Genomic DNA, 12081 nt, shown 5'->3' on the forward strand with positions numbered 1-12081 from the left:
ACGAATATAACTTTCACTCGTCAGACAGTAATCAGACATTTTTTGTGCACAGTAACATCCTTTTCAGTTTCACACTCAATGCTGTTACGGCACAATAACGCACGCCCTTGTCGACAAAAGTTTTAATGGGCACTGTCATTGCTTCATTCACGAAATTGCAAACACTGTGGTGCCATCTAGCGGCAAGACCTGAAAGCATAGCTCTCGCTGTGTGAAAGCAGGGGTGGTTTTTATTTAAGGACACACTGGAGAGAGAGCAAAATATGATAAGTTATGGCAAGCACTCCTAGAAGAAAAAAGAACAATGTGCAGTTACGAAAATCAGCCATATTTTGCTGACATGTCGCGTGGGGGGCTACACTGAAAGTACTAGGGTTTCTCCGCTGGATAGCGCCTCGGTTGTTTTTATGCGATTTTTAATTGCAAATTAAAATTGCAAAGCTTCTTTTCTTTGATATTGCAGTGCTCGATCTGTACTATATGAGGCAAGATCTTTTCATCTCCACCACAATATCATGTCATATTTTGGCCAGTGTTCTGTCCCTTTAATGAAAGAAAAGCTGTATGGATGCCTTAAGTGACTGTTGCCTAGTAAAGACAGTGACAACAGTGCTTGTGTATTGCAAGGATTGTCATACAGATTCCTTGGCTATACCATTCCACCTTGTGCTCTCTCCCAGGTGGGTGCAGAAACATCTCCAACTGCCTCTCCATTGAGACAAAGATTGACTTGTGTAGCCAGGGGCTAAAAGAGGAAGCCAAGAAGCTGGGCTTTTGGGACGATAGTCGGGGAGAGCTGAACTTCAGGCTGGCGTTCAGCGACGGAGATGTAGACCACCGCTACACCTGTGGAAAGCAACTTCTTGAAAAACTGTCTGCTAAAGGTGGGCCTTTTTAACAATATTTGTCTGTGTTCTCTTTTATGTCTTGGTCACTTCTTTTGCTGTAAATTGCAAACGGCTCATCTCTTCACACGTTTCACAGTGGCAATACTTCTTTGATCTTTTATCTATGCGCTCTTGGCCAACCTGTGGGCCGCTCTTAAATTTTTGTAAGGCACCAGGAAGGAGTATTTTATGAGCTGCCAAGACATTCTTGCACGCCAATCAAGATGTTTCGAGGCTCCCATATCAGCTGCTGAAAACAAGGTCGAACAATGGGAAAGAGCAGTACTCTGCACAAATCGAGAAGTGCCCATTATTGTGATAGAGTATACAAAGCTCTCAGTCATCCCATATGTGCTTCAGTGGTCCAGCTATCGCCTATTTGAAGAAAACATATACTGCTAATTGGCATTTTAAAAGAAGATTGTACCAGCTTGTAATAGCTTTGTTGCAGCAATTGAGCATGACAAAGGGAAAACAGGTGATCCATGCAGCACTGGGTGCCACTTCATTTCTCATGGTGAGTAATGATTTGCAGCAGTGCTTCCAGCACAGAGATTTGTCATGGCTATAAAGCCCGATGCAGTGAGTTTTTTTCTGCCTCAATTTATCTCATAGATATCACTTCTGCACTGCACGAAAGAACTCGATTTTGGAAGCCACATAGATGGTAGATGCAGTGTTATTGTTTGGTGGCCTCCAATGAACATGAAGCTGTGGCGCTTTACTTTTGTAGCCATATTGTGGCGCTTGTGGGAATGCTAAGGCTTAAATAATTCCTTGTTATAAATGGCATCAATATGTATGGAGGTGCTTTTAGCTATTGATCTAATTTTATTTTTAGCCATTGATCTGATTCAGCTGTTGCTGCTGTCTCTGTGTTGTCAATGCGTTCTGAGAATTGTACTGTTGGGGGCTAGTGGCATTAAGGAACTGTCTTTCTTGCTTAGAGATTTAACTTTGCATGATCTCAACCTACCCTCTTGTAGTGCTTCTGAATAGTGTCATTTTAATTTTTTTTAAATCATAGATTTCTACGAAAGTGTCACTGAATTGAGTGTTACAATGTGGCCTCTTAAATTTTTTTCAAAGTACCGATTGTCATTTCTACCAAACGGGCAGTGGTAAATGTGGTATAACTGCAGCATAACAGTCTACCCAAATGTTGTGGGGATAAAATAGCCTCATTGTTAACTCAGGAAACAGAAAAATATATAGTGTACTGAACGTAATCAGCAGTGTGTCTACGTTAGAGCATGCGTAAAAGGCTCGGTTATCATATGGAAGAATGTGCTAAACTTTTGTGCCTTTTTATTTTCTTTGTTTGCGCAGATGCTGCTGCACAGTGCCACGTGTCCTCACTTACTGACCTCAGCCAACCTGTTGATTTACCATTTTCTTTCTGCAGTTAATTGCTTTGCATAGCCATTTTCTGTGCCCCTGTAGACATTTTTGTAGTGTGTACACAGTCAGTTGGCAAGTTTTTTTTCTCTCTTATTTCTGCATCCTTCTTTTTCTGTTTTCCTGCACTCGTAGAGGAAGGCATTGGCGAACGGTATATGATGAGGGTGCTCACAGACAAGCCTAGCGGGATTTGCATGTCCTCGGGTGCCTTTGTGTCCACAGGAAGCCAGGTATACCCCCTCCCCTCCCTCCCCCACACCCTGAAGGCCTTACTTCCTAAAAGTCTTATAAGACGCTTAATAGAACCAACAGTGCTTTTCACTAGGCTGCTTGGCTGTATGAGCACTTGTGTGCGCCATCCATTCAGCCACTCTGCTGATCATCTGGCCTTTTATCAGTTCTTAGGCATGCATGTATACTTGTGAAGATATCTTCAGGGTATGAAAGATACCTGGTGCGTTCTACACAATGTGTCCAGAAATGATTAACCCCATTTTACCGGTCTGGTTATCAGAATAGGACCATGAAATGAAACAAAATTCCTGAAATCAGCTGTCGAAAACTTGTTTTTGCTGCTCTTTGTGATGCTAGACAGCTAGAAATGCCCACAGAGCAGTGGCAGGCTTCAGGTCACTTTATGGCCAGAAACGACGGCTTTTACCAACTGTACAGTTTCCCCCTCCTCACGGCTGCTGGATTAGAAACCCTAAGCCATGAAAATGCCTCAAAACCCGCGATAATCGAACAAAAATGTCAGCAGCTAGAGTTAAGAGAATGTTTTTAGAAATGCAGAAAAAGACAAACAGTTATGCACTTTAATGCACGGTTTGTTTGAATTATAACTAGTGTGCCATCTGCTGTGGTTCTGAATGTGAGGCATTACCTGCGTCATCTTTAAATTCGTTACCTGCTCCTACCACCTTAATTTACCTCATTATAATTGCCTCAGTCCACAAGAGATGTAGCATTCAAGTCCAGCTACCTTATTGTATTGGTAACATCATGCATTTAGTTTTGGTAGTAGTTCAGGTTAAATGTTGTGTCTTTGCCTTTACTTATTAACATGATAGCGTTAAAGGCCTCGTTCACCAGAAAATTCGGTGTCGCCATTGGCAGTGAAAAATCACGGGCATGGTGCTGGCAGTCAGTATAGCTGGCTGATGTCAAAATCAGCCTGCCAGGCTCCTTGCATTCACGTTACCCTTAGGCCACGCAGGCGCGTTCATATGACTTGGTTCAAGCGGAGTTTTGTATGTGGGCTGGTAGCCTTCGCTGTCACATCATGCCTTTAAAGGCGGAGCTCAAGTGTTCCTCTAAATGTTTTTACTCTCTTCAGTCATGACTTCATGATAGATCTGGCACATACTGCGTAGTCAAATGCGGCTTCTTGGGTAGCATAAAATTAAAAGCTGTCCAGTTGCCCATGGTTGTTAAATCCAACCATGAAGAAAAAAAAAAAAAGGCTGCATTGCTTCCTCTCTAAAGCATCCATAAGTATAATAGCTGCGTTGCAGTGTCACCTTTTGGAAATTTTTGGTTCATTTCAAACTTTTTGTATAGCGCAGTGAAGCGGCATAGTGAATATTATGTTCGTGCAAAGTAAAAGCTTTGCTTCAGATTTGCAACAGGTAGTTCATTGCTTTGTTTTCAAAAGTAAGTGGAAGATATATCTTTTTTTTTTTAGCGTGCTGCATTGATAACTTTCCTGCTTGGGTCTCTTGCATGAACCTTGTTCTTTGTCCCCTTCACTGGATACATTGCATGGCAAGGAAAGCAGTGGTCTTTGCTTCTTATCTTCATTGTTCTTTGAGATACATTGTTTGGACACGATTTGAAGAGACCTGGTTGTTGTTTTTTTCTGTTCATTTATTAGTCTTCCCTTATTTGGTTGTGGATTGCACGTGCCCCTCCAGCTGTTTGCCTTTTGTTTTGCAAATTTCATAACCGACACCATCGAATGTGCAGAAGATTTGTCCACTCTCAGTTAGCTTTCAGATTTTAATAGATCTCAGGAGATTACTTCTTTTTGTCCAGTATTTCACTGAATACAATCATTAGGTGTTGACATGTGGCATATTCCTGTGTGGTATCCTTTCCTTGTGGCCTCCGGGCATAATTTGGATAAGTACATCAAAAGGCATGGTATTGCGCAGATGGTTCAGCCAAAGTTGAGCTGTATATGCATGCTCTTGATGCAGGCAACCACTGTAGTAAGAAGTGAAAAATGTAGCCCTAATGATTGCACCTGTCAGTGTTGAGCATGTGGTGCAGCAAAACTTCAAAAATCTCAAATTCTTGGCAAAATCTCCACTCATAAGTCTGTATTCACGCCATTTGTTATATATCATTAAAGGAGCTATTTCAGTTCTCACCCTTGTCTATCGCGTTTCATTTGTTGGAATGAATTCATGCTAACCTTGCTTCCTAGCTGCTGTAATAATTCCTCCAGTGTTAGGATCGGAGTTTGCGTGACCTCAAGAATGTACTAAGAAGATTGACTTGATGCCTCGTTGTAGTGTGGCCGAAAATAGTGGAAAAATCTCTTTATTCACTCTATTGTACAAGGTGTAACAAAGAGCAAGCACGTAATTACCCTGTCAGGCAAGAGGAGGTCAGAGGGGGAGGTTTCAGTTTCTCGGTTTCTGTTGTTCTTGTAGCCTTCACCTGTCACTCTCTGTGTTGGCAGGTGACTTTGACGTGAGCTCAATGACAGCAGTGCTGAGGGATCAGGATAGTGGAATCTGTCGGGGCACTGACCACAAGCGGCCCACTGCTGCCAGTCAGGTAAACGGTGGTGTTCCCACACGTCCTCCTATGCTGTGGCAATCCTGTCGAGCTTGACTCCTTTAATCGATAACTAAGTGGTTGTGCATGTGCAGTCCAACAAGGGCATGCGTGAATCCGTCCCCATCATGTCTAAAGGTGGTCGTGGCTGATGTTCTTTTCTTGAGGTTCCTTTTCTACGCAGACTTTTGGTGTTGTTTGTGCGAGTTAAATGCATGTGGTCTATAGTAGTTGGCGTCTCAACATGGCAACTTTGCAAGCCAAGATTTTGGCAACCTGCTCTGCACTTAACTCCGCAGAGAGCATTGCAGCCTTCTTGAAAACAAAGTAGCTTATCGTCGAAGAGAAAGAGAGCAAAATGCCATGTGGCAACAAGTCAGACGCTTAGCAAGCCTTTGGCCACTCACACCAGGGCTAGTTGGTGAGCCAGTTGTGGTGACCATAGCCCGTCAAGCAAAGTAGATGGTGAGGGATTGGAAGTGTAGGGTGATTGGGTTGGGGAAAGGAAATGTCCGGAGAGATTCAGCAGATAAAAGTATTGTTCCATAAAAAGGGGGTGGGGCTCATAGATGCAATGTTTGGCGGCTCCAATGATGTGAGCAAGGAGGGGCAGGTTGGCTCGAAGAACGGACCTGTCAGTGGCCCTCATGTAGAGTAAGGGGCATGTTTCAGGGGATGGGGTAAAGATGCATATTCAGTGGGAGCAGGGTGTTTGGAGTATATTGAGGGAGGTTGATATGAGAAATTCCAATTCCAGCCTGTCACAGGAGCCATCAGCACATTTTGGATACCTGGGAGTCGGGGAATTTGGTGGTCCTTATTGAGTTGGATGAGGGCCAAAAGGGGAAGGAAAAGACCCATTGCGTAAATGCTTTGGGGGGTGGTATACACAGGTATATAAAGAGCAGTGTTGTAAACGGTGTGTAGGCCAAATGATGCTTGGTGTACACTGATTGCGAAAATTTAATAGCAACTTCTTGAGATTGTTAATCAATGACAGGTTAAATTGCTATGGTAACAAATCACATATGTCATGCAAGCACAAAGTAAAAATTAGGATGTAGCCTCTGGAACTTCTCAGAAATAATTTGCCACTGCTTGCCGACATGTCGCATAACTGCTACAGATGGCCCAGGCCAACAGTAGTCTGAGAAGCTTGGCCTGCTAGTCCACTAGAGTGTGGGAGGGTGTTAAAAAACTAGCCCGTTGATATATTCAAAAAAGTATGCCGGAAGCAGTTAGACACTGGTTTCAGAGAGGTTTCTGAGAGGTTTGAAGTGCATGCGAAAGAGCAGTCCCGTCCACCATCTCTGGTGTACTGAGTGCCAGGTATATAACAGAAACTTCACGGCAGAGTGAAGCAACTCTCGTCATTCCAATTGAAGTAGTAACCTTTGAGAACCATTTCACAGAACTTCTATCGCCTTTATTGTATCATTTTGCATGTTTTGCAGTGCAAAGCTCACGGGACTGTTAATTGTATGTGAAAGATTTTTATTCATACGATAAATGCTCCATTACAATTTCGGTACTGTGGTAATCTGAAGGCATGCAAATTGTCATGCATGCACCCTTGTGTACAGGTAGAAAGTGGGCTTGGCGGGTTGGAAAACTCACTTCTGTGCCGTGCTCTTCCTAATCATCAGAGACTAGCTTATAATCATCTCTTTGCCATCTGTAATAATAAGTCAGGCTGGCATGTGGTTTTTTCAAAATGGATAAGGATAACGAGTCTAGTACACGGGACATTGGGATGTTCACATTTGTCAAATGGGAATGTTTCACTTGTCACAGGTCTCAGTGCTCACGCCTTCCTCGAGCCAGAGGCTGTGCTGCCACTGGTTTACAGGCACCCCTGACCCAGCACGCTCGGTGTTTAAGCCATTCATCTTCTGCGACCAGGTGCTCCCTTCGCGCCATATTGTGTCGCCTGTCTTCGAGCACGACCCGGCAAAGGTATACCGCATTTTCTGGAACTTTTCTCAAGCATGAAATGTAAGCATGACGAAATTCTGCTGAACAGTGTTGGAAAAGGTGGTGGCTGTGCGGTTAGGCACTCGAATGTCTAGCTGGAGTGCCGGCTTTGAAACTGGCCACGTTTCGGGGGAGGCAAAATTGAAAAGATGCCCGTGTATTGGACGATGGGCCTGCATTTTAAAGAATTGCAGGTAATCTTAGTTAATCCAGAGACCTCAGGAGAAAAGCTAAGTTGCTTTGCGATTTTACCCCCCCCCCCCCCCCCCCCCCCCACGCTCCTGCCATACCAATACTAGTTGCTCTAGAATATCTTGTTTTTGTAGTGTCTGAAGCTTTACTACCACAGAATCAAAATGCAGTGAGTTGCCGGAAAGTATAATTTTTACCATTCCAGTTCTCTAGATTTTGCATTCCTCGCAGCTGTACTGTCTGTGTCTCAGAGCTACAGTTTAAACTTTAAAGGATTAGCTCGGACTTGAACAGTCTTTAAAGAATATGCATCTGTTGTGGCACCAGGTGTTTGTGGTAGGTCTAAAACACTACGGCTGCTGGCATACAATCATTAATGTTGATAAAGGAACTTACAAGTAGCTGCAATGTATCTGCCACCATTGCTGTATTCTTTCTGACACATGATACACATTGCACTGCAGACCACTGGAATTTTCTTTAATTAAACCGGGTTGTTACCAAATAGTGAACAAGACGGCCTTCAGAAAGTTTCACAACAAGCTTCACAAAAGTTTAATTTTGTGAGGTTCTCTCCTTCCCCACACAGCACAAATCACTGGCCCGATATTGGCAATGTGATAACGAAGTCTGGCCATCATAGGACCAGTACATCGCCAACCCAATGTCATCATCGGGCAGATGTTCTGCACTACCTGGGTTGGCGATGTGTGGTTCACTTCACTGCAACTGAAGAGCCTTCCGCTGCTATCTCTGACGCGCAGGCCAAGCCGCGCTTTGCATTCACCGTCGACCGGCGCCACACGCTGTACCGGCACCACGAGCAGGCCCTGCGATCTATCCAGGCGGGCAGCACGGCGGGCAAAGAGCTACACGCCCTCCTCACCGAGCTGGAGGCAAAGTGCATCCGCGAGGTGGACAGCTACCTGGACGGCCCCAGCAACGTCCAGGAGTTGCAGGAGCTCTTCAAGGACGTTGTTGAGACCGAGATCAAGTTCTACAAGTAGAACGGCTGCCTGTGTGCTACACGGGGGGTTGTTCGTATGAGCTTCATGTGAGCCAGCATAACCACCTTGTGTGCATCATGTAAGCTTCTTATGAGCGTGCATCACATGGGCTTGTGTACGAGCACCGCTGCTGCTGGCGCTCGTGTCTTGCAGGCTTGTCAGTGGGTCACGACAGGTCATCTGTCAGTGCAGGTGCATTTTGTTGCTGCTCTTTTTTTACACTGCTGCACTGCCAGTGTATTTTGGTCACTGACCAGCGTATGCGTCTGTGGGACTTCCTCTGCTTACTCTTCCGGTGAGCTTTTTGACGGAGTTGTGGAGTCTTTGCTGTTGCTTGTCAGCTCAGGCTTAATGAAGGCTAGAACTGACACTGCCTTATTTGTTGGCCTCAAGGAGCTCTCTCTGGGGCCGCCATCGTTTATTTGTGCAAGTTAACGAAAGCGGCGACATGTTGTCGTCTTGCCGCCTCAATGGCTTGCTCCTGCTAGCTGCAGCGACAAAATTTTAGCTTATGGTTATGCGTCTAGCGTATAGTTGTGCTTTAATTGCCACTTCAGTAATCAAATGGCACCTTTTTTATTTTTCACCCAGGTGTCTTGTTTTATGCGTTATATTTTTAAGTGGTTTGGTCATGATTTGACATGGGAGTGACAGTGATTTATGTCTTACGATGCCGCTATGTAGCGAAGTTGTTTCGTTTTGGAAATGGGGTCCTCATACTGGCAATTCTCGCTTCTGTGCTCTGTGATACACGCTGTCGATTTCAGTGTACCAGCCTTGTGATCGAGGATTTATATTGTGAACATTAGACATTGGTTGCAGTTTGAGCCACTGCATATGTGTACTTCAAAGTGGCAACTTTTTTTATTTTGTTTACATTGTTGATAATCTGAATGGAGAGATATGGAAAGCGCATGCAAACATGAACTTAGATAGGAGCAGCCCGCTCCACTAGATTTCATTACTCGGTGTGTTTTTTAATGCTGCATGGGTTGAAATTGTTATCCTGGACCTTTTAGAGGCCCGTGCAATTCACAGGCTAGCCAAGGAGAGTTGTCAAATTATGACCGTGAAATCGCCACGTGTCCTTTATATTGCCTAAATAGATTTTGAAGGAAAATTATGAATGTTTTTGCAGTTATTTAATGCACCGTACCTGCTGAAATGCCTGTGCAATGCTTATTGCTGCTTTACTTTGGCATGCAGCTTTGATATCAGTCTGTGGAACAGACTAGATGAAAGCTAGTGTCTTGTAGTTCTTAAATATCGTATTGAGGGCACATAAAAATGGGTGGTAAACAATAAGAGGGCTGAATTTTCAGTAATAAACATTAGTGGTGGTTTCATTGGATGTGCAGGTTTCACACAGCAGCCTGTTTATTTTTGCGCGCTCTCTCGGATATCCTTTTGCAGAGTTGTACCTTGCTCTAATTGAGTTGTGTAGCTCATATACAAGTTACTGACGTAACATTTTTATGTTTTCATCTTTATGAGAGGAAAAACTTCTACTAGCCCTTCACGGGCTGTTAAGTGATGGCTTGTCATGTGTGCTTGGGCTTGAGAGTTCTGTGCCTGAAGGCGAATGACACGACCATAACGGTCCGAGTGTTGTAAGGATGTCTTGGAGGACAGAGTCATGCTTGAATTGTGGTTGTGAAAGAGAGAACGTTTGGTAGCAATTTTGACATGAAATCCACCCTATATATTTGGAGTGCCAATGTGCGGACGTCTTGAGGGTTGTTGTTCTGCTTTTGCAGATACCTGAAAGGAGGTTATTCCGAAGTAGCCCTCTCTAGCCATCTCTGACTGCTGAGCAACATATTTGTAAAGGTAAAGATGATTCAACGATGTTTTAGAACTATCTTGGCTCAAAACTTACTTTAGCATGCTTTCCCTCTTCAGAGAGCCAAATGAGGTAGTAAACTGAATTGAGAATGTAACAAAGAATTAAATTTTACATCAGATATTTTCAGCATCCTTTTTGTTTTTTTTTTTCATCAGCAATCATTTGAATCGACTGAATGTTTAGGCGAATGGAGGTGTGTTTATATCATGAGACTAGAGACAGTTTGCAGGATCGCCGGTTGTGAAGGGGAGCATGGGTAAATTTTCAACGTTAGTTTCAGAAGGTTTCTTAGCTCTGTGTTTTATACTCAGACGTAGACAAGAGGCAGATTCATTGTTTTTGTGCATCTGTATCTTGAATGCACCATGTCAAGCATTCCTTTGTGTTCACTTGTTTTTGCATTATCTTGTTGGCACTAGGTGACAGCTTCAGTCAACGCCGTACACATGTTCTGTCTTTTTTCTGATTTAATAGCTATGCTCACCGTACCATGACTAGTGCAGAGTGTCTAGATGACTTAATCTTCTCAGTGTTCACTCTAAGCAGCACTGGGTAGTAATATTGTTTATTATAAATTTTTGTGACATATTGTTTTTCAAGTGGTCTCGCTGTGTTGCCACCTTGTGAAAAATCGTCGGGATCAGCGTACCAGCAGTAAATCACGTGAGAAGTAGGTAGCTGAAATTTTGCTCATGATATTTTGTGGCTAACTCTTAATTAAGCAAAATTTAATTGCACGGTATTTGTTTATTGTTCAAAGTAACCATTATTTTCTCGGGAAGTGAACACGTGTTTGCATGCACACCTCATATTTAACTTTGTTGTGTTCTTCCTGTTAGCGTTTGTTATTTTTATTTGTTTTTCGTGCTTTCAGGGTAGAGTGAAGAGGATTTTTCACGCTGCATATGCGTATATTGTGTGTGGAGAGGCTCATGGGATATAAGTGGTGATCATATGAATTCCAAGTCTGAATATTTTCAGGACTCCCCTTTCGCCTCCCCGGCCCACTTTTTATTGCTAGTCTGTTGCGTTTTTCTTTTTGGCCACAAATTTTCCAGCTGCCGAGGTAGAGGAAAGACGAACTTTTCTTTTAATTCTCAGTTGTGCAACGTGAGGGTTACAGCTTTGCTACATCAGTTGCGCTGATGTCACTGGGAGCACATGCAACTCCTAAAGCTTCTTAAGCTGTAGAGTAAGCAGCCTGTGGCTGTAAAAGCTAAAGCCATCCTAACACTGCACAGAACCAGACTCATCTTTTCATCACGTTGTTGTTGACTGCGTAAGGGTGCTTCTCTTTTGCCAGTTGTGCAGTAAACAGTGTGCTTATCTTTAACTAGCACTACGGAACCTGTTTTTGCTGACGAGCTGTTATAGCAGGGAATTTGTTTACTGGCATTGCAATGCACTTATCTGGATTCAGATGTAGCATGGGGTCATCCTGGGAGCAGTTAACAATTCTGACTTTATTCGTATATATTTTGGGTGAAGCTGAAATATAAAAGCTGGAGGGTTGCCAATTGTCATGTCACTCAAACTGCATTAGCTAAACTGGGCTAAGTGCAACATCGCATTTTCGGTCACCGTGCCTTGTGCAAGGCAGTTATGGCAAGACGTACATTTGGTAAGAGGGCAGTGCTGGAATATTTGTGGCTTACACGTTCGAGTTTACTCCTAAGTCAAGTTCCTATTGTGTTTAGGATGAAGGTTACTTTTTATACCAGTCATTACTATTTCTAGATTGTGTTATCTTCTTTACACTTAACGAATTGTATATGTGAAATCAAGGGTGTTCATCATATCTTGACAATGTTAAACTGCGTTGTGGTGGCATTTGCTTGCAATCATGCTTGGACTGCCTCAAATATGGTGAGGCTTAGTTGGCTGAATTCACGCTTTGATTTGCTTGATACATCTGCGCCATTGCTTCTGTCAAACGAACAAAAAAGAAATCTGCTTCAATAAAGAATAAATGCTCGAGTTTTTATTTCTA

General features: G+C 43.3%; 1 protein-coding gene across 3 annotated transcripts in view; it reads left to right on the top strand.

Annotated features, from left to right (window-relative positions):
- The window catches only part of LOC146200003 (secernin-2), a 71559-nt gene extending 59478 nt beyond the window's left edge, over positions 1 to 12081 (top strand). The window contains exons 5-9 of one of the 3 annotated variants that reach the window (XR_014705147.1): positions 681 to 884; positions 2421 to 2518; positions 6867 to 7028; positions 8003 to 8324; positions 10003 to 12081. Coding sequence is in view for 2 of the 3 variants with exons in the window: in XM_084595315.1 (XP_084451441.1) it covers positions 681 to 884; positions 2421 to 2518; positions 6867 to 7028; positions 8003 to 8245 (707 nt within the window). In the remaining variant the exon portion in view is untranslated. Of the gene's footprint in view, positions 1 to 680; positions 885 to 2420; positions 2519 to 4974; positions 5073 to 6866; positions 7029 to 8002 lie in introns of all 3 variants that reach the window. The other 2 variants (XM_084595315.1, XM_084595316.1) reach the window with 2 other exon arrangements.

This window comes from Amblyomma maculatum, chromosome 2 (assembly GCF_055883805.1).
Source record: "Amblyomma maculatum isolate TAMU_Amacu chromosome 2, ASM5588380v1, whole genome shotgun sequence".
NCBI lineage: Eukaryota > Metazoa > Arthropoda > Arachnida > Ixodida > Ixodidae > Amblyomma > Amblyomma maculatum.